General features: G+C 43.2%; 1 protein-coding gene across 2 annotated transcripts in view; it reads right to left on the bottom strand.

Moving 5' to 3' along the window:
* Positions 1 to 22,529, bottom strand: part of Kif13b (kinesin family member 13B) — a 147,439-nt gene that overhangs the window by 124,504 nt on the left and 406 nt on the right. For both annotated transcript variants that reach the window (XM_041664373.1, XM_041664382.1), the window contains exon 2: positions 7,456 to 7,549. In XM_041664373.1, coding sequence (XP_041520307.1) covers positions 7,456 to 7,549 — 94 coding nt within the window. The remainder of the gene's footprint in view (positions 1 to 7,455; positions 7,550 to 22,529) is intronic.

Here is a 22,529-nt window from a genome sequence, read left to right as displayed (position 1 = left end):
TCAGGTACACAGGACACTTTCTTCACACTATTTACGGATACCTAGGAATGCCAATCTGAGAAACAGCAAAGCAGAGAAAAGGGAAAAGGTTGTCAAGTGGCATCATCAACCCAATGGAATTTAGAGCCTCATTGCTCCAGAGTGTAAGCCACTGGAAAACAGAGAGGATAAAAAATTACATTTTAGCTGGGCAGCGGTGGCTCACTCCTTTAATCCCAGCACTGGGGAGGCAAAGGTTAGTAATCTGTGTGAGTTCAAGGTCAGTCTGGTCTATAGAGCTAGTTCCTGGACAGACTCCAAAGCTACACTGAAAAACAAACCAAAATATATTTTAGGCAGATATGTCTGGGACAATAGATTAAATATATACGGTATATATCAGTACATATTGCACATAAACCTGTATGTGTGTGTGATGGTTGCCAACCTTGGTTGTCAACTTGACTGGAACTGAAATCAACTAAGAGATAAGCCACTGTGTAAGCCTGTAAAAAGATTTTTTTTTCTTTCTTTCTTAAAATGTTATTTATTAGGGAAACGGGACTCAGATACCACAGCATGTGTGTGGACAACTTGCAGGAATGAACTCTCTTCCACCTCATGAGTCCTGGGGACTGAACTCGGGTCAGCAAGCTTGGCAGCAGGTGCCTTTACCCACTGAGTCATTCCATCAGTCCTGTGAGGAATTTTCTCACCAAGGTTATTTGAAGTGGAAAGATCTGGCCTAAAAGTGAGTGTCACCTTCCAGGGGCAGCCAAATAATGAGAGGTGTGAGGAGAAAGGCTGAGAAGTCATCAAGTTCTTGGCCTCAACAGCAAGAAAACAGTCCCAGCTGGCCCCTGCTGTGTCATGTGAGCGAACCTGACCAATCCCCTTTCAAAATACTGTTCTAGTGAACGTGACTAATGCAGTGTGTACATACATGAAGATATGCAACACAATCCCCTACTCAAAATCTAAACATTAGAGTGAAATTAAACAAGCAAATGAAAGGCACACTACGTTCTTTTTTTTTTTTTTTTGAGACAGGTTTCTCTGTGGTTTTGGAGCCTGTCCTGGAACTAGCTCTTGTAGTCCAGGCTGGTCTCGAACTCAGAGATCCACCTGCCTCTGCCTCCGAGTGCTGGGATTAAAGGCGTGTGCACACTACATTCTTAAAAGTCTATAAAAATGGCTAAATCCGAGTTTGAGGCCAGCCTGGTCTACAAGAGCTAGTTCCAGGACAGGCTCCAAAGCTACAGAGAAATCCTGTCTCGAGAGGGAAAAAAAATGGCTAAATCCCTGAAATGGAAGTTGTCTGTGGTCTGAGGATTCCTGGGCAGTTCCCGAAGCTTTCCAGAGGGTCTGGAAGTCAAAACTATTTCCATAATAATGCTTTTGACCTTTTAACTGTGGTGACATAAGAACCAGGAGTGGCAGAACTACGGTGGATCAGAATCTGAGAAGCCTTGGCTGGATGTTTCAGGACATCCCAGTGCTGGCACCCTACAACAGTGGCTCTAATAGTGGCTCGGCTTCTTCACCATTGCACGTCGCAGATGAAGACACGAGCTCTGTACAGGCAGGAAACTCCTCAGTAAAGTACAGATGTGCTCACTGAGCTCACAAAGTACAAAACCGACAGAGGAGCTGAGGGTTGAACCTTCTCAGGATGCAGTTCCTGTGTAATGATGAGCACACATGAAACAGAGTCTGCCACTTTCCACCAAGAAGCCACCCTCATGTGCTCAAGAGAAATGGTGCCCGAGAAACCACCTACCATGGTGAAGGGCACTAGAAATTAAACGTGACTAAGGATTGTTTCACCTGCTTAAGAGTGGAGCATGCTACACCATATTATTGTAATTAGTTACAGTGCAGTGCTCCAAAATGTGGAGAATGAGCATTAAGACAGGTTCTTCCTGAGCAGTCATAGTTGGCCTAGAACTTGCTGTGTAGAACAGGCTAACCCTGAACTCATAGCAATCCCATGTCCTGTGAGAACAGGTATGTACCACACCTGGTATCTAATGTGCTAAATTAAATTACACACTGAGAATGTTACTAGCTTTAAAAAAAATCTACACAAGGTAAGAAATTAGTCATTCATTAGTTCCCAAATGACTTATTATTATGTTGCTGATGAAGATCTGGAAAGCCCCAAGGATGGGTCTAGAAAATTCAACTGGTTCCAGCTAAGATATTAAAAAGATATTTGACTGAACTAGAGTGTAAGCACAGTGACTTTATATGAGAAAATAAATAAATAGATAAACTATCTCCAGTGGGTGTTCTGTGTAATCACATTAGGAAGAGGATACAGTAGATGTAAGTATTTAACTTAATAATGTTCCCCATAATGTTGGTAAGTAAGAGGAAATCATTTCCGTATGTGATGAAATGTCTCCTGATTCATGAGCAAAAATTTGACCTGATTTCCCAAATCAATTGATGCTAACAGGGATTAATATCCTATTCACTTCAAATACAAAATCAAAGGTCCTGTCTGGTGTGTGTACACACACATGTGTATAGGAGCATATGAACGTGCAACCATAGGCATGTAGACGCCAAACGACCAGCTCGAGTACTGTTTCTGAGATTCTGTCCACCTTGTTTTTTGAACAAGGTCTCTCCCTGACCTGGAGCTTGACAAGGAGGCTGGGCTGGCTGTCCAGCAGGCCCCAGGGATCTACCCATTGCTGCCTCATGAGTGCGGGAATTACAATGTGTGACACCACCCCAGCTTTTTTATATGGGTCCTTAGGTCTGAATTTAGGTCTTCATGACTGCATGGCAAACACTTGCCAACTGAGCTCACTCTCCTGCTCAGGGGAGCCGTCTTGTTAAGAGAAGGCAAATTAGTCACTAAGTGCCCAATCAACGTTGGGAAAACTCAAAGTTTTCAGATCCTGGGCCAGTGAAATGACTCAGTGGGTAAAAGCACTTGTTGAAAAGCCTGATGATCTGAATTTGATCCTCTGAACCCCTGTAAAGGTGGAAGGAGAGAACCAACCCCATCAAGTTATCCTCTGACCACACACACAAAGATTTATTTATTATTATTCTTATCTTATTATACCTTTGTGAGTTTATGTGCCACCATATGTGTGCAGGAGTCTGTGGACCCAAAAGATAACATCAGAACTCCTGAATTGAATTACATGCAGTTGTGATCTATCATGTAATGCTGGAAACAAAACCTGGGTTCTCAACAGGGGCAGGAAGCCCCACTGAGACATCTCTCCAGTCCCAATAATCGGTATTTCTAAAATTTCTCGTCCTGAAAGGCTGAAAACTTTAGAACCTAGGTAACTTCTTGACAGCCACAGACATTCAAGTTCTAACTAAACATGTTGATTTTTTTAAGTATTTACCACCTTTATTAAACTCTATTATAGCATGGACTTTAACTGGAATGCAGTATAAAAATAATAACAGCACACTGAGAGTAACAGCGGACATTTCTAGAGGGCTCACTGTGCACCCGGAACTGACTATAAAACCCGGGCTATTCCTGAACTCACTATGTCCCGGGCTGGCAATCCTCTTGCCTGCCTCAGCCTCCCAAGAGCTGAGGATACTGATGCAAACACTTCCATGTTAACTGAAAATCTCTAGTTTCCTAGTCATAAGTACAGCTCCTGTGAAGCTGTGATCTGTTACTCCATACTCTACAAGATAACGATGTCACTAATGAAAATTTAAGGTAGGGCTGGAGAGATGGCTCAGTGGTTAACAAAAACTGCTGCTCTTCCAGAGGACCACAGTTCAGTTCCAGCACCCACACAGGTTGGCTCATAGCCCAATGTAACTCCGGTTCCAAAGGATCTGACGCCCTCTTCTGACCTCAGCAGGTACCTGCACACATGAGGCACAGAGACACACATACTAAAAATAAACCTTAAAAAAGTGTAAAGAAAAGATCTAGTACTTTTGAGTATGATATCAAATTTTAACCTCTTGATTTATGATTTCCTTCTTACTTCTTTTCAAATGTATGAAGCTAGCATATGCAACTGACTCCTACATTTGAAATTTCTATTTTCAACTTGATATTTTGAAAGAAAGAAAGAAAGAAAGAAAGAGCGAAGGGGGAAGGGGGAGGAGGGAGGAGGAGCGGGCAGGCCGGCCAGCCTGGTCTAGCTTATGACATCCTGTGGAAGAAAGGAGGAAGGTCGAGAGGGAGATCTCATCAAGTAATCTTTTGCACACTAGCAATGTTCTGTTCCTTTTTCTCATTCTTTTTTTTACTGCTCTTGCATGGGTCAAAGGATATCTTTCAGGATTCAGTTCTCTCCTTCCACCATGGGTTTCAAGTCACTAGGCTTGGTGTCAAGCACTTTTATTGGCTGAGCAATCCTTTACATGGTACTGGTTTTAGAAGAATATCCAATTTATAAAAATTCACCAAGCCGGGGCTGGAAAGGTAGCTCAATGGTTAAGAGCACTGGCTGCTCTTCCAGAGGACCCGGGTTCAATTCCCAGCACCCACATGGCAGCTCACAACTGCCTGTAGCTTCAGCTCCCTGGGAGCTGACACATTTACACCAATGCACCTAAAATAAAGTTAAAATAAATTATTCAAAAAAATTCATCAAGCTATGCACTTCTCTGTACATGTATATACTTAAATGAAAATTTGTTCTTTAAAAATCTATGGTTCAAAGCTGAGCATGATGGCATATGCCTATAGTCTCAGCACTCTGAGGCAGAGGCAAGGAGATCATTAATTAGTTCAAGGCTGGCCTGGGCTACATAGTTATATAGGGATACCTTGTCTCAAAAGTCAAGTTGCTTAACTTTATTTGGCCAAAAAACATTATATATAATTATACTTAATCCTTCTTGGAACTTTGTATTCTACAATAGTAAATAATATTCAATTTCAATTCTTACTATATGAGAGAAAAGAACCATCCAAAATAACCTATATAATCAAAACGTGCTACTTTTTCACAGACCTCCAAGACAGGAAGACCTCGGAGGACAGGTACTGTTTTAAGTTTGTAGGCTCACTTCATTTCAGTCACTTTCTCAGGCAGCTACACCCCATAATCTGAAAGACTGCACCCAAAGACAGTGGGCATATCTACCTGTCACCCTACCAATGCCATCCTTAGAACCCAAGGCTTGGGGGCTGAATGCTTCCTTCTCTAAACCAGAGATGCTTATTGGGTAAGAGCACATGCTACCATCCCTGAGACCTGAGGTCGATCCCAGGGAACCACATGGAAGAAAGAGAGAACCAGCTCCTGCTGGTTGACTTCTGATCTGCATATGCATACACACAGACACAGAAACACACACACACAAGAAATAACTTCACAAACTATAGAGTTTTCCACTAGCCTTGAGCAGGAAAATGGGACAGAACTGACCTGTGTGACCCACACAATGGACATACAAGGCAGATATGCTTCCTCCTGGCTTGGCCTCCTTTGGAACATTCATCTTGGAACTGGTCACCAGATTATGAATTGTAGTCCTGCACACATCCTCAAAGACATCTCCACTCAACAGAAGATGTGAAGTACCAGGCCTGATGTCCACAGCCCTTCCAGATGATTCTGAACCCTGTCTTCAATCTCCCAGCCAGATCCTACATAACATGGACTAGAGCAAGCCATCCCACTGTGCCCTGACTGGTCTCCTGAAGCACAGACACCACAGAACAAAAACTGATGGCTGCCATTTTAAGGTACTATGCTTTTGAAGTAACAAAAGATAACAGAAGCACCGGGTAAACAAAGTGCAAGGGTGAGCTGCCATGCCTTAGGGAGGCAAAGTCAGAATTCTGAGCGCAGTCACTATATCCAGATTTACACGAAGTTGCCCACGGGTCCAAATAATGCATCTGCACTGCAAGTCCCCGAAGTGAAAAAAAAAAAAAAAAAAAAAACAAAAGCAATGCCCCACAGAGCCACGGTGCATTTTACTGGCCAGTATGAAATCCTGGCAAACTCTTTTGGTAGCCCAAGCTAGCCTCTAACTCAATATGAGCCCAAAGGTAACTTTAAATTTCTGATCCTTTTGACTCCACCATGAGTGCTGAGATTACAGGAGTCCACCATGCCTGGTTTATGTGGTGCTGGGCATTCAACACAGGGCCCTGTGTGTGTGAGGCAAGCACTCTACCAACTGAGCTACATCCCCAGACTCCCAGTATCAAGTCTATACCCTTAACATGTCATTAATAACATAACCCATAAACCTTATTACTAGAGATACTTAAGAAATATCTCCACCATCAGTACAATAAACATTTGCAAAGCACTTTATGAAATATTTGACCAAACATTAATTTGATCTTTGAAGGAAAAAAAATTATTCTGTGAAATAGGTAAATCTGGCATCATAGAAATTTGGTTCAAATAAATTAAAATTAACTAGCTACAAGGCAGGCATGGTGGTTTATACACCTATACTCTAGCCACTCAGGAAGCTGAGGCAAGAGGATTTCTATGAGTTCCAGGCTAGCTTTGACCACAAAACAAGGCCCTATCTAAGAGAGAAACACTAGCTACATGACAGCTATGGATGGATTCAATTCAGAATCTCTGACCCCACACCCAGCAATTGTTAGATTCAAATCAAAAGATCACCATAAGCCACACTACCCAGTTTTTACAGAGTATCTGACTTCCAAGTCCAGGGTCAGCACAAAAGCATCCCCAACTTTACCCTGCTTTCTACAGCACCAACTTTTCCCAATTCACCTCCTGCTCATACAAGCCAGAGACAGGTATGGCAGCACACAGCTGTAATCCAGCACTCAGGAGGCTGGGAGCAGAAAACTATAAATTCAAGGCTAGCCTGGGCTACAAGGTAAACCTCCTTGTCTCCTTCCTGGCGTGTCTACGATCTGAGTCCAGCTTAGTTATCTAATTCATTTCACTCCATTTTTTGAGACAAACATAATTAATCTCATTTGTTCTTTCCTAATTCACCTTCTCACTCTTTCCTTCTGTTCACACATTTGTCCAAATTCACAAGTGATGCTGAAATATCTGTCCTCGGTCTGAGAGGATCAGGGTGCCCCTCAAAGAGTTAGCAATGTGCAGTAATTAAATTAGGTGGTCTCCAGTTCACCTGTATTTAGAAGAGACAACCTTCTAAGGGCTGCAGGAAAGTCTTCAAGAAGGTAGCACTTGGAATTGGCCCCGACTGATGGCAGGACTTGGGCAAGCCTAAGGAGAAGCTTCCCCACTAAGGCGTCAGTGCGGTCTCCCTTTCTGCCCTCTCTGCATTCACCTGCCTGGATCTTCACCCAGCACTACCTGTCCACAGTGCTCACCCTTATCCGAGTTTCCACTATCCGGAGCTCTGTCTGAAACCTCGTAACATCCCCTCACCACTCATCTGCAGCCTGAGAACAGCCTCCTGGTAGGCTGCGTCTATGTCTATAGGGAGCGCCCAAGTTCGTCCAGGAGCCACTGATAATTTCAGTGAACATGACATTGTTTCTTAACTTACCGGGCATCTCCTTTGGAAAGATTTGTATTTACAGGATTCAGAATAACTTTGTTTGCTTCGACATCCACCACACATTTGGTATGTAAGTCAATTTCTGCAGATTAAAAAGAAAAGAAAAGCCATATTTAAGAAATGAATAATTTGGGGAAAATATTTAACAGAAATTCCAGTGTTTCAGGAGAAATACGCTAAGAAGAGAAGGGAACTTTCTCAATCTAATAAAGCTAGCATCATACTTGATGGCGAGGGACTAGACAGTTCAACCTCCAACATCAGAACAGGGATGCTTACTGCTCAAATTCTGCTAACCACTGTACTAGACATTCTAGTCAGGGCAGTCAAGAAAGAAAAACAAACACAGGTATTCAGACTGGGAAGGAAGGAAGCATGAATCTCTCTATTTGCCGATGGTTCTGTCTTGTGTACAGAAACGTCCTATAAGACCCACTAGAAAAAGACCAAACAATTTGTGTGTGTATGTGTGTACACACAATATGCTTCTGAATAGTTAAGCATCAATTGTGTTTCTATACACCCATCAGCAATGGAAATATGAAAATGAAATTAAAAAATAATTGCACTTAAAATAGTATTAAAAATTTTAAATTAGGAATGAATTGAAAAGAAATTCAAGATTTGTATTCTGAAAAATCCAAAATACAGTTGAAAAGAGTTAAAGACTTAAATAAAGGGAAAGACACTCTATGTTCATAAACGAAATCTTCATACTGCTAAGTCGGCAGTGACACCCCAAGCACACGGGTTCAAGGCAGGGATTGGGGCTATACTCAGTAGAGAGACCTCAGGAGGCCCTGAGTTAAATCCCTAGATCCTCAGCAACATGGGCAGGGGTGGGAGTCAAAAAAAAAAAAACAGAGAAAAGACCACACTGAACTGGAAAAAAAAAGTTTGCCAATGGCATCTGTATACTAAGGGGCTTACATTAGAATATGTAGAGAACTCTTGGCTGCACATGGAGGTGCAGACCCAGCACTTGGGAAGAAGAGACAGAAGGATCAGGAGTTGAAGATGACCCTCAGATGTATAAAGATGTGGAGGCCAGCATAGACTAGGAATATTGTCTCAAACAACAGAAGTCTTACCCTTACACGTCAATAATAAAAATGATGAATAATCAATTTTCAAATGGACAAAGTATCAGAAAAGACAACACTCAAACAAGGTACAAAAGTGCCCAGTGAGTACAGGAAGACATGCAGCATCACCCGACACCATAGGAAGACAACCAAACCACAATGAGATGCCCCCTCACACCCATTCAGAGAACTATAATCAACAAAGCAAAACAAAGGTTGGCAAGGATGTGCAGAAGGCACATGACTGGCATGGAAGTGGGCAGTCACTTGGGAAAACTGTCCCTAAAAGGGCTAAGCAGGGTCATCATACAACCCAGCAATTCTATTCTTAGATAGAATTCAAGAGAAACACAGAAACCTGCATCCACACAAGAACTCCCAGACAAAATGTTCACAGCTGTATATTTTGCATAAAGTAGAAAAAGAAAGAATTCCAGAGTCCATCAAGCAAAACACAGATAATGTGAACTGCCACAGAATGGAACATTACTCAATAATTCAAATGAACGGGGCCGGAGAGATGGCTCAGCAGGGAAAGAGCTTGATGGGCAAGCCTGATAACCTGCATTCTGCCCTTGGAACCCACAGTGGAAGTAAAGAATCAACTCCCCAAAGCTGTTCTCTGATCTCCACATAGGCAGTTAGTACACACAACAATTTTATTACTTTAAAGTAATAAAATAAAATGAATGAACTACTGATACAAGCTACTACTTGGCCGAGGCTTACACTGAGTGAAAACGGACAGGCACAGGCCAGTGAGATGGCTCAATAGACAAAGGTACTTACAACACAAGCCTGCAACCTGAGTTCCAAACCTGTGACCCATATAAAGGTGGAAGAAGAGAACCAGTCTAACCTCCACACACACCACGGCAGGCTCACATCTGCACACACACATACCTCACACACAATAATAATAGCAATAGAAAAATTGTAATACACAGACACAAAGACAATGTGCTATGAGAGTCCATTCGACTAAACACCCAAGTGGAGAACTGTGCAAACAGAAAGTAAGGATGGCTGGCTGGCTGGTGCAAAGGAGCTACTGCTACAGGTCTAGCTTTCTTCTGAGGGTGACAAAATGTGTTTATGAGTGTAGAGTCGAGCAAACTACAAACCACGAATCTGGTTACATCATTTCAATGTGGATTATGTCTCAACACAGCTTTTAAAAAAGACTAGTCATGTGTGTAAGTTCTCTTACTTTTATTTTCTTCTGTTTGTCTGACCCAAAGAAAGAAACTGCTTCAGCCTGCCTCACTCCCCAGTGGTAAAAGATAAGCTCTCAGGAAAGGGGCTGTGCGCTGTAGATTCAGTAGTATTTCCCAAATAACCTTGGCCAAATAAATGTCTGTGTCACATTTGGGATAAAGGAATTCCATGACAGAGAAGGCAAATTTTTACTCAATTTAACTTACATAACAAATACAAAATAAGGGGCTGGAGAGATGGCTCAGAGGTTAAGAGCACTGGCTGCTCTTCCAGAGGTCCTGAGTTCAATTCCCAGCAACCACATGGTGGCTCACAACCATCTATAATGAGATCTGGTGCCTGTTCTGGTGTATATATGCTAACAGAACATTGTATGCATAATAAATAAATAGATCTTTAAGAAAAAAAAAACAAATACAAAATAAGACAAGTCCCTCCTTTGCCAGCCCTAAATTAACTTCTGCATATCAGCTATTCAATTTACCTTCAGTTTTACCTAGATGTGAAAAACTAATTCCAATAGAGGAGGTTGTATTCTGTGATGACCAGTCAGTCAGCCTTGAAGTCTACTGCTAATGCTTTGTGCTTCAACCAATTCTAGACAGTCCCCAAAGGAGGCAAGAAAGTCCAGATACTAGAGGGGCAGCTTAACAAACACGTTAGCACTTCCTCGCGTCTGTGGGTTAAGCCCGAGCATGCACACCATGGAGATTGGCTAATAGGCTTGCCCAGTGACATCTGACCACACTGCATTAGCTGGGCCCTCATGCAGATCTTTATTACACAAACACATCAGTAAAGCTCCGGAAACCCTGACTCAGAGCCTACAATCTCACCACCCACCACAAAGTCAATGTCGCTTTGAGTTTGCTAAGAATGCCTCCTGCCTAACTGCAAAACTGGGCTTTCCCTAAGAATGGTTGACCAAATTACTTTGAATTAAGAGAGGATTCAAGGAATCTAAACATTTTCCTTCAACGTCCATACATCTGTATACTTCTGCCCTGCGTGCCACCTCCACCCTGCCTCTTTTCAGATAGGGTATTTATTGCTTTCTCTCAGGCTGGAATCAAACCATGGTCCTCTCACCTCAGTTTGCCATGTTCTGGGTTAGAGGTGTGTGCCTAAACTGCTGGCAATAGCTTTTCCCTCTGCAGCACTCACACACACACACACCATGTAGGTCATCAAATTCAGTTAATAATTCGGGAGCATCAGATGGTATGATTAAGAAACTGGAAACTGCTGGGTGGTGGCGGCGCATGCCTTTAATCCCAGCAGTTGGGAGGCAGAGGCAGGCGGATCTCTGTGAGTTCGAGACCAGCCTGGTCTACAAGAGCTAGTTCTAGGACAGGCTCCAAAACCACAGAGAAACCCTGTCTCAAAAAACCAAAAAAAAAAAAAAAAAAAGAAAGAAAGAAAGAAATTGCAAACTATCATTACCAAATATCACTTAATAATTAAAACATCAAACATAAATTCATTTTATCCTCAAGATATCTACATTTGTAAATACCCTTACATGCCCCTCAAAGACAGTCTTTAGCACGTGAACAGCAATCTGCACTTCTTTATTAGCACAGGAATTTTTGTTCATTCAATTGTTTTTTTGTGGGGAATGGGTTTTCTTGCATTTTACACTGTAGCCTAGACTGGAACGCAAGCCATCCTCCTGCTTTGTGCCTCTGGAATGATGGGTCACACCCATAGCTCAGTATTTACCAAATAAAATCCCCACCCCGATTCCATCAACTGGTGGACAGATATTAACAAGAGCTTTTCAAGGAACCTTTTAGAATGTGTCAGGGTTTGCAGTCATGGACACACACCCATACAAGCAGTGAGGTCTCGAAAGCTTAAAGGCTGGTTATCTGAAAAACCATTCCGGGGCTGGAGAGATGACTCCATGACTAAGAGCACTTTACTCGACATGAGAACCTGAGTTCGATCCCTAACACCCACCTAAAAAGCTTAGCAAAGCTGCAGCAAAATGACAAACTCTGGGTTCAGTGTGAGACTGCATCTCAAAAACAAGCTAGAGAGTGACTGAGGAAGACATGTGCATCATCCTCTAGCCTCCTCTTGCACACATTGACATACATGTGAGCATATATACCATGGGGGCGGGGTGGTGGCTATATGTACTGCCTCTGCAAAAATAAGCTAAGGAGTTCATTCATAGCAGCATTATTCATATTCTCTAAAAGTGGAAAAAACTCAAGAATCACTATTGAATGACTGGATAAACAATATGTATATACACAAGCTCATGTGAGCGTGCACGTGTGTGCGTTTGTGCAAGCACACATATAACATTCAGCTTTTAAAAAGAAACAAATTCTGGTATGTTCTATATATGTTTTTGAGACAGAGTCCCATGTAACCCAGGCTACCCTTTCACTCTCTATATATATGTAACTGAGGCTGTCCTTGAACTCTTGATTCTCCTGTCTCTACTACCAAGTGCTGGGTTCACAGGTGTGCAACACCACACCCACTTCAGGGATGAACCTTGAGGTCACTATGCTAAGGGATGAAGCAGTCACAAAAGGAAATGTACCCTATGTAAGATTCCACTTACATGAGGCCCCAGAGTCAGACTCACAGAGACGGAAAGGAAAATGGTGGGTGCCAGGATCAGCAGGCTGAATTGGGGGGGGGGGGTAAGCAGATAATAACTACGCAATTTCAAAGTTTTGGGGTATGGGGATGCGGCAAGGTGTCACACTGTAGCCCAATCTGGACAAAAAACTTGCAACAATCCCCCAGTCTCTGCCTCCGGTCTCTACCTCCCAAGTGCTGGGATTAGTTATATGTTACCACACCTGATTTTATAATATGAGAAAGCTCTGCTCATGGATAGTGGTGATGGTGACTCAGTGTGAAACATCCTTAAGGCCTCTGACCAATACACTTCAAATGCTTAACCCATTGTCAAATACTGGTCGCTATTACAATAAGTAACATGGGCATGTTTATTCATAATGAAACCTAAAGTAACAAGATTGAGACTTAATTAACACTATATCTGACAACCAACTAGAAACCTTCGGTAATATATTGTGTTATGACTAAGCAGGCTTTATAATCCTCAGGATCATGGGTACTTTGATATACTCCTAAGCCTTTTTTAAAAGGACAGGAAATGTACCCACCGTATTAGCATGAAAGGCCCCAGGCCAGTATTCCCAAGTAGGATGCCTTTCCCTGTCAAATTATCCATAATATTAAATATCAACAGCTAACACCTCTGCTTATTCAGTAAAGTGTATTAGTCACCATAGAAGAGTGAGCAATCATTTGAAACAAGTCTTTCTTCGATGTACAAATCGGCTATGATTTGCACCCGATGACTTCATAGTAAAATTCAGGCAGGGCCTGGAACACTCCCCTTATGTAACTCATGTTCTGTCTGCGGAAATGCATCAGTCACTTGTGAGTGAAGTATCAGAGATGCCCATTTGGTAATCTGTCTTTGTAATTTCCAAACCAGATTGCCCATGCCCTCCCTCCCCTTACCAATCATGTCACTAAAGAAGCTAGCACTAAGTGACTCTTCAATACCGCTAGGCACCATTGTGTAAAGGGAGATAATAAATTACTTATAAGATTCAGTCTTTAGTTTTAAAGTCTGCAGGTAATATGTGGTCCTGTTTTCAAGTCACCTATGCCACATGCCAACTCTTCACTGATCTACACTGCTTACGGAAGTGGCTGATCCTTTTAACTTGCAGGTTTCTGGACCCTTCTTACTGTGGTCCAATGTTCCAGGTTGGGGAGGGGAGCTGGCAAAAAGAAAAAAAAAATGAAAAGCAAACTGGGAGCTAGAAGATGGCTCAGTGGGTAAAGGCACCTGCTGCCTAGCCTGACACCTGAGTTTAATCCCCAGGATGCACGTGGTGGAAGGAGAGAGAGCACAATTCCTACAGCTGTCCTCTGACTTCCACATGTGCTTTAACACATGTGCTGCTCTCCAATAAATACATGTAATACTTTGTAAAGAAAGGCCTTCCATATGTAAGACACGTAAATACATATAAGAAGTAATCTCTACCTGAATGGAACTGAGCTCTAGTATGGAGGAACCCTGAAAAGATGAAATAAAGGGGTGGTGTGTGTTAAGCGGAAGAGAGAACAGAGTGAAAAGCTACAATAATTTTTTGTGGTCCCAAGCACTCAAAACAAACCAACCTCAGGATCTGCAAATGGGTGACTAAAACCCTCTAAGATGGGGCTGGCAGAGGAGCTCAACAGCAGAGCACCAGCACTGCAGTGCAAGGCCCCGGGTTCAGCCCTTGAGCTGACAAATAAAGGGCTGCGCGTGTCAGTATGAGCATCGATGGGGAGAAACTGCAGCCTCCATGCACTGAGGGGATGGAGAGGGATGCAGGCACGTTACCGTATGGTTCTGCAGTTCCTCCAAAGTAGAACTGCTGTATGCCAGGGCAACTCTACTCCCGTGTCCATGCATACATAGAATAAATGAAAAGACACCTCCATACAAAAACCTGTATACAAGCTGAGAAAGGTGACACAGCCTATGATGTCAGCACCAGACGAGGAGGGAGGAAGAGATGGGAGTGGGGACAGGTTAAACAGGAGTTCAAGGACTACCTGGGCCACATACCTGAATCAAAAAGCTAAACTTACGCCAGACATGGTGGCACATACCTTTAATCCCAGCATCCTAAAGGTACAAGCAGGCAGAACTCTGTAAATTCAAGGCCAGCCTGATCTACAAAGTGAGTTCCAGGAAAGCCAAAACTACACGGTGAGCCTCCATCGCAAAAAAAAAAAAAAAAAAAAAAAAAGAACAAACTAAACTTATACTTAAATGTTCATAGCAGCTTGACTCATAATAGCCAAAAGGTGGAAACAAGCCAAATGCCCATCAACTATGAGAAAACCAAATGAAGCATAATCAAATTCTTATTCAGACATAAAAAGAATGGAGTTTTGATTCATGCTATACAGCACAAACAAGTCCTGAATTCATTACGCTGGAATGAACTGGAAGAAGTCTGTTCCATGTTGTATGACATTCACAAAATGTCTGAACAGGTAAATCCTCAGAAATGAAAAGGGATCGGGGAACGGGGAGTGACTGTGACTTGGATGAAGCAAACATTCTGGAACCAAAAAGCAGTGGTGGCCACAAGTCTCTGAGTGTTCTAAGACACTGAAGGGTACAGTTTTGGCGCTCAAACTTCATCTACATTTTAAAAGGAGGAGGAAGAGCTAAGCGTGGTGGCAAAACCTGAAGTTCCAACTGTTCAGGAGGCTAAGGCCAGCCTGGGCAAAGTAAGAAGGGAGAGAGAGAGGAGGAGGAAGAAGAGGAGGAAACTTAGAAAGTCCTATAACCCTACTACTCTCAACAGGTATAAAATACTGCTGGAGTCCTTCAAGTGCTTTATGTTTCCTTTGAGACGTGGTTTATTGTGGTTCACAGGACTGCCAAGGACGACCTTCGGATCCTTCCCGGGACTACTGGCATGCACAACCACACCCATTTTATATGGTGCTGGGGGGTGGAGACCAGGCTACAAGCATGCTAAGCAAACATGCTACCAACTAAGCCATTTCTACACACTGTCTCTGATCATTTCAGCTCACCCAGTTCTTCTCACTTCCAATTCTTCACATTTTAATCTTGCCAAGAAAATGAAGCTGTCCAGGGCCTCTTCATTAGGGAACCATCCTTTTCCTCCCACATTTCAAAGCTTTCCCTCTGCATCAGCTTGCTGGGTATAAATGGACCAAATATCTCCCAGACTTTAAAAAGAAATTAAATCAATAGGAGGCTGGAAAGGTTTAGCGCTAGTTGCCTGGCCCTCTAGACACAATTCCTTAGCTTTCCTGTGCCCAGGGAGCTACAGAGTATTCATATAGACTCTCAAGTCTCAACACTGGCAGGCCCTCTTACTCCTCAACATGCGGCACACACCCCATCACCAAATCATTCATCTATTTAGGTGATGCTATTCTGAAAATTACCATCAACACCATGAGGCCAAAGCCACTGGCCACTCCTGTGACATCTGACTGCAGACCAATTATTCTGTGACACATTTTGTCACCCTGATCCTACACGGCATTACCGCCACCTCATGCTCTTAGGGACCTTATCTTGGCCTCTGTGACCTCTTTCACACGAGCCCTAACACAAATTCTCTTTTCTACAGAATGACTCCAGGTCTCTACAGACCCCCACAGTCCCTAAGTTGAGACGATTACCTTTGTCCATTCAGCGATGGGCAACCACTGAGTTTCTTCCCAGTACCAGCTTATTCATAGAGACTCAAGTTGGCTAATGATGCAAAGTAGGCGCATCATCTCCAACAACTCCCCCTAAAACCTGCCTCTCCTGCACTTCTCCTGCACTACCGTCATCTAAAGCAGAAGATTCCACAGGCTCAGGGCTCCTCAGATGGACACCTCCACCTCCTGAACTCACTTCATCTGTAGCATCCATCTGAGTTCCTCCGCATCACTTCTGTGCGGAGGCCAGGACGACAGCCAGTACTGCTAGCAGTGCACTCTCAACCCAAGCCCTACTGCATTGTAACTCGCTGTGGTTGCTGCACATCCATCTGCGCCCTGATAAAGAACTGATCTGTGCGACCTGCTGTTACCTAAGTTCCTTTGGTCGAAGATGGTGATTCACTGGCATGGTGACTAGTGCCTGTACGTACTCTCGTCACTCTGGAGACTCAGGCAGAAGGACTTTTGTGAGTTTGAGGCCAGCCTGGGCTACACAGTAACACCCTGTGCAAAGAAAAGAAAAGAAAGCATGCCTCTCAGAACTGTCGGGTTCCTTCGACCACCATTTGTCTTAGATCTGACTAGCTCCTGTGAGGCCCAATAGAAGCACAGGCTGTAATGGCAGACCCCTGAAATACTAGCTTGATTATCCTACAAGGCTAAGCTCATTCTCTGTGATTGCGATATACAGAAATTCTACAAAAGCATTTCAAAGTTCAGTTTGAAGAATACAGTAAAATCATGTATTTTTTAAAACCTAGAGATGGGCCAGTTGTGGTGCTGTTAATTCCAGCACTCAGGAGGCAAAGGCAGGCAGATCTCTATGAGTTCAAGGCCGGCCTGGTCTACATAACAGCCACGCTATACACTAAGATTCTGTCTAAAAACCCTGTCTCAAAAAAAAAAAAAAAAAACAGGCCGACAGGCCGGGCGGTGGGGCACATACCACATACCTTTAATTCCAGCCCTGGGCTACACAGAGAAACCCTGTCTCCAAAAAAAAAAAAAAAAAAAAAAAAAAAAAAAAAAAAAAAAAAAAAACAATAGATAGAGGTAGATACAAAAAAAAAGAAGACTTAAGTAAATAGGTTAATGAATACCACTTTCTAAAGCCACCTACAGCTTGCATGAATAAAAGCCTAACACTTTGTAAGCCAACTTCATACACTTCCCCAGCAGGTACCACTCATCTCTGCCAAGTTTCTGCAAAGAACATGTCCTGCCATCAGTGAGCAGAAATCAATAAATCTGTTTCCACTCAATAAATGCCATAATTCATCTCCTTAAGTAATAGCTTTGTCAGTGGTTTCTCCCACATTCAGAACTGAAGGAAGTGGAAAAGTGGGGGATTAGTCATGGCTTTACAGAGGTGACAGGGAAACAGTCACACAGGTTGTAACAAAGTTGTGTGTTACAGGCATGCACCTTCAGCAGAGGCTCTGGTCCTCTGTTCAAAGCCAAGCTTCCAAGCTTCCATCCCCGGACTGAAGGCAGGAACAATGTTGTAATGGTTGGGGTGTTGCACTGGACACTGGCACGTCAAGCAGATTGCAGCAAACAAGCACCTTCTGTTTCAGCAAACACTGTCAGAAATGTCCAGCCTGCCACCCAAGGCTCCACATTTGCCAAGCATCCTTCGGAATGATCCAAAGCCTCCCTGTGGTCAGCTTCGAGGTCAAAAGCGCCTTGCTTGTTCCCTTGCTCCCTGAGGACATTTCCTCTCTCTTTTCAGACGGGCAAGGTCTTCTAAGTTTCTGGTTTATAGTTTCCTGTGTCTTCTGAAATCAAGGCTACTTGAGTAAGACCAGCCTCCTCTGACTTCTTGTTCAACCAGTTACGTTTCTATCAAGTGGGTTTTAGAGTCATCTACCTAGTCTTCTGAACTTGTCTTGCAATCCAACAATCTTTCTCCATGACTGTGGACGCATACAATTCTGAATCTAAAGAGACCAGCTACCTAAGCTGACTTCTGGCCTAGCTGTCAGCAGGGGTCCCAAGCTTCCACCAGGCCTCCTCATCCCCTCGCCAGTCAACCTGTGGAATTCTCCTTTGGGACAGACCAAGCCTGTCTCTGCGGCCTAAACAAGCCTTGTTCATTCTGGTCCTTTATGCTTGGCTCCCAGGCCACATTTCCTCCTCAGGGAACTGAGGCCTTCCCTTCCCACCCCTGGAAATCATAGGTCTCGTGCTGGGAATGTTTTGTAAACCAGGCGGTGAAGCCTTCCCTAATCAGCAGGCCTGCAGAGGTCTTTCACTCCTCTAAATTCCCCCCTGTCCCTGTCGCTCACCTGGCACTTAATAAGAAGCAGTCAGCTATGCCTGTTTATCTTTTCATCTTATCTCCTCACCTGACAGTCATTTCCTCATATAGAAACCATAGAGCACACCTGAAGACACAGGACAACACTGGGCAACACAAACAAGGTCTTTGGCAAAACGTTCTCCACAAGAGCAGTCCATTTCCTTTCCCAGTGTCTTCTAGCTCTGGCCCTACACTATGTAGTTTCTATTCAGCAACAGCTACACTAATAGGCACACACGGAGTTAAAAGTTCTGTTCTTCCCACAGCATGTCTGTCTCAGCTGCCATCACTTTCCATGGCTACCCCATGGTCCCTCCACTTCGCCACTAAGACCATGATTTACGGAAGTGCTGATCTGTACTTTTTTGTGTTTTCCCCTGCATTAAACACTGCAGAATGCAAACTTGAAACTCACTGGAAATACCTTCTGAAATAGTTATCACCTATGCTCAGCAATACCTGAGATTATCCCTTCTGGCTCAACTTCTAACATAATTTTCTGCTCCACTCCCCTAGGCAAAGGTATTTTCTAAACACTTTGTAGTTTATTTCTTTCCCTGGATAATCTTGCACATATTCTAAAACTGGCAGTTCTCTGACTGAAGCTCCCATGCAGTCTAGAATGAGCTAGAAACCTGGCACGTAGTCACTATTCATTACCGATTATTTTTTAAAATACCCAACTATATAAAATGTCAAATTCCTAAAAAAGAGGAGTGTACCTGATACAATAATGAAAATTATGCTTTGAAAATGTTCAGAGAGGCTGAAGAGATGGTTCAGTGATTACAAACACTAACTACTTTAGCAGAGGACCCAGGTTCAGTTTCCAGAACCCAAATGAAAATTCACAATGCCCGTAACTCCAATTCCAGGGGATCCAACACCTTCCTCCTCTGGCCTCTTTAGATACTCCACCCATGTGGTGCATATACATATACGCAGGGGAAACACTCATGCACATAAAATAAAATAGCCAGGCAGGAAGTGGTGGTGCACATATTTAATCCCAGCTTTCAGGAGGCAGAGACATGCAAATTTCTGTGAGTTCAAGGCCAAGCTGGTGTACAGGGTGAGTTTCAGGACAAACAAAGGCTACACAGAGAAACCCTGTCTCAAAAGACAAAAATAATAATTACCTTTCAGGCTATTTAATGATTAGATTAATTAATAATAAATGAACAGGTCTTCTGTGCAGCATGTGGAAGGATGCAAACTTATCTGCTTAGTTGTACTGTCTGAAGGACTAGACCAAAGGTGGGCATCATAGAGCAAGTCTGTAATCCCAGTACTTAGAGGCAGAGAGATCAGGAGTTCAAGGATAGCCTCAGTTACACAAGTCTGAGGTCAGCCTGAGTAGGCCACCTGAGACAAATCTCAAACCAGTATCAAAAAAAAAGAATGACATCATCTGTAAATACAACCTCAAGATCTTTTAAGAAACTATGCTTACCCCTTTCCTTTAGCAGTTTAGCTTCCGATTTCAGAGGACTAAAAGCTACAATGTTAAGATTATGTAAGATTACATAGCGTTATGTGAGCATAACGCTAGAATGTTAATATTAGCATATGCAAGGCCCTGGCTAAGTCCCCAGTATCGCCCAAAAAGAAAACGATGAAAAACAGAAGTCAGGAGGAGGAAGGTTAATTGGCTAGCAGGGATGAATACAGGGGATGTTTTACTTTTTTAAAAGGCAATTTCACTATTTGTGCCACCCAGACTCACCTCAAGCTAAGATCCTCCTACCTCCACCTTCCAGAGTGCTGAGACTACAAACACACACATACACACCTCCTTTCTTTAAATCAACAAATTAGCCATTACAACTCTAGTTATTATTAAATTAGGATCTCCTGCTTGATCTTCAACCAAGTTTGCCAAACCCACAGACAGGTGAGTAGAAAAGCTAAAGCCCCTAAACACAACCAGCCACTGAGTCACACAAAGAACTGAACCCTACACCCAAGGGTTCTGGACATCTTCAGATTTCCCTCAAAGGACATTAATGTCATTTCAAACAATAGAGTCCATGAGTGCATTCCCGTGACCCGTTCTCAGCCTGTCTCAATGCCAATTATTGGGGTGCTTCCAGCACAGACACCCTAAGTCAGGAGCACCCAGGACTAGACCCAACTACTTGACAGCCAGGTGCTATTACTTAAAACATTGATTTTCCCAGAAGTAACGTTTGAAGTAATAAGATTCTTTTCAAACTCAGCAAAAAGGAGTTCAGTTTTGTCACTGCCTTTTCATAGGAATTCAAGATGCCAGCTTATAAATAGCAGGCTTTAAAATTCATTGCATAATAATGTTGATGAAGAAATCATCCATGATGATCACTGGAAACGAAAGCCGAAGTATATATCAGAAAACAAAAGACAGGAGACAGAGTAAGCCAAGAGACTGGGGACAGTGTGTCACCGGACAAAGGAGTCAAACTGTAAACATTCATTTTTAAGTGAGTTCCAGGAGTGGTCGGGGCACCCCTACAATCCCAACACTCAGGAGGCTCACATAAGGAAACTGTCAATAAATAAGTAAATAACTAGATGGGGAAAGAATAGGACTGGCGAGATGGCTCAGAAGGTAAGGCACGTGCTGCACAAATGAGGACCAGGGTTGAGATCCTCAGCACCTACATTTAAAAAGAGAAAGGAGGGTCAAGTTTGGTGGCCCATGCCTTTAGTTCCAGCACTTAGGCAGAGGCAGACAGATGTCTGTGAGTTCGAGGCCAGCTTGGTCTACTTAATGAGTTCCAGGACAGCCAGGACTATGTAGAAAGTCCCAAGAAAGGTCTCAAGAAAAAGGAAAGGAAGGAGAGAAAGGAGGGGGGAGGAAGATAACGTTCAACCCAAGGAACAGCCAACGTGCACTCCACAGCTAAAACCATTCGACGTGTGTCTCAAAACTCTGAGCGTGATTAACAACCACTGTCCAAATTACAACCACGGCAAATTAAGTCAAGAGAGTCAAGCTTCCTCCCCGTAATAGAAAACAAGGAAGAGGAGCCCGGCTCTCACTACCCGCGCCAAGCCCTGCTGAGGTGGCCTGTTGACGGCCTCGTTTCAGCACTAACGTTTCCAAGTGTTTTGCAAAAAAGGAAATTTTAAGAATGTGCTGAACCCATCCTTTTCGAATCATACCCAGATAAGTCGGGTTTCATTTGGCCTGGTGTGTGTGTGTGTGTGTGCTTTCTTCATCACGCTGACAATCACAATAAGTTTAAAGTGAACTTAGTAAAGATGCCTGGACACTCAAAAAAAAAAAAAATGGAAGCTTCTGAAAGCTTTCAGAGTTCTTGGTTACCTTGGTTTATGAGAGCCTAGATTCGAGGAGACAGTCATCTGAGAGCTTAAAAAGATAAGTCTCGCCGGGCGGTGGTGGCGCACGCCTTTAATCCCAGCACTCGGGAGGCAGAGGCAGGCGGATCTCTGGGAGTTCGAGGCCAGCCTGGTCTACAAGAGCTAGTTCCAGGACAGGAACCAAAAGCTGGGGAGAAACCCTGTCTCGAAAAATCAAAAAAAAAAAAAAAAAAAAAAAAGATAAGTCTCCCAGAGAAACCTCGCCTCATAGACTTAAGTGGGTTCAGGTGGGCAAACCAACGCCAACAAACAGAAAAATGAACTAACTTCCCACACAACAACCAACCAGAAAAATCTCTGTCAATTGTCTCACATGTTTACCTCCATCTATCCACAAAAGGGCAGAAAAACTGTGTTTCCTACACACTTGACTCTGAACCCAGTAAAACAAACAAGAAACTTTAGAAAGTGATGCCGGCACTTAAAAAAAACGATTCCAGCTAGTCAGGAGTCTGGTCAATTAGCTGCAATTCCTTCTCCTGGGAGGGAAGCAGCAACCTCAATAACAAGACTAGTATACGAAGTGTTTTTAAACACGTCACCTCATTTAAAGCACCCTGCCCAGGCAGCCTCTGGTGAAACCGCAAAGGCAAAATCCAGCTACTCTGGGGACTTGAGTTGGGCTTTAGTCCTTCCAACTTGGAACGATGATTTACGTGTCCTGGGTTTATCTACTTTCTCTACCCTCCCTACGGACTTCAGAGCGTGTTTGAAAGATACAATTTCCCAAGAATCTTGGCACCGAGACTATTTATTGTTGAGTTGATGACTATCACTTCAAGCAAAAGTAAAAAAAAGAAAAGAAAAACTCTCGACATCGCAAACCAGAAGAA

The sequence above is a fragment of the Microtus oregoni genome, unplaced genomic scaffold, assembly GCF_018167655.1.
Source record: "Microtus oregoni isolate MIOR12 unplaced genomic scaffold, Mior012 000001F_ref0000356, whole genome shotgun sequence".
NCBI classification, from domain to species: Eukaryota; Metazoa; Chordata; class Mammalia; order Rodentia; family Cricetidae; genus Microtus; species Microtus oregoni.
Note: the sequence above shows the minus strand (reverse complement) of the source record. Positions and strands in the feature narration are given on the sequence as shown.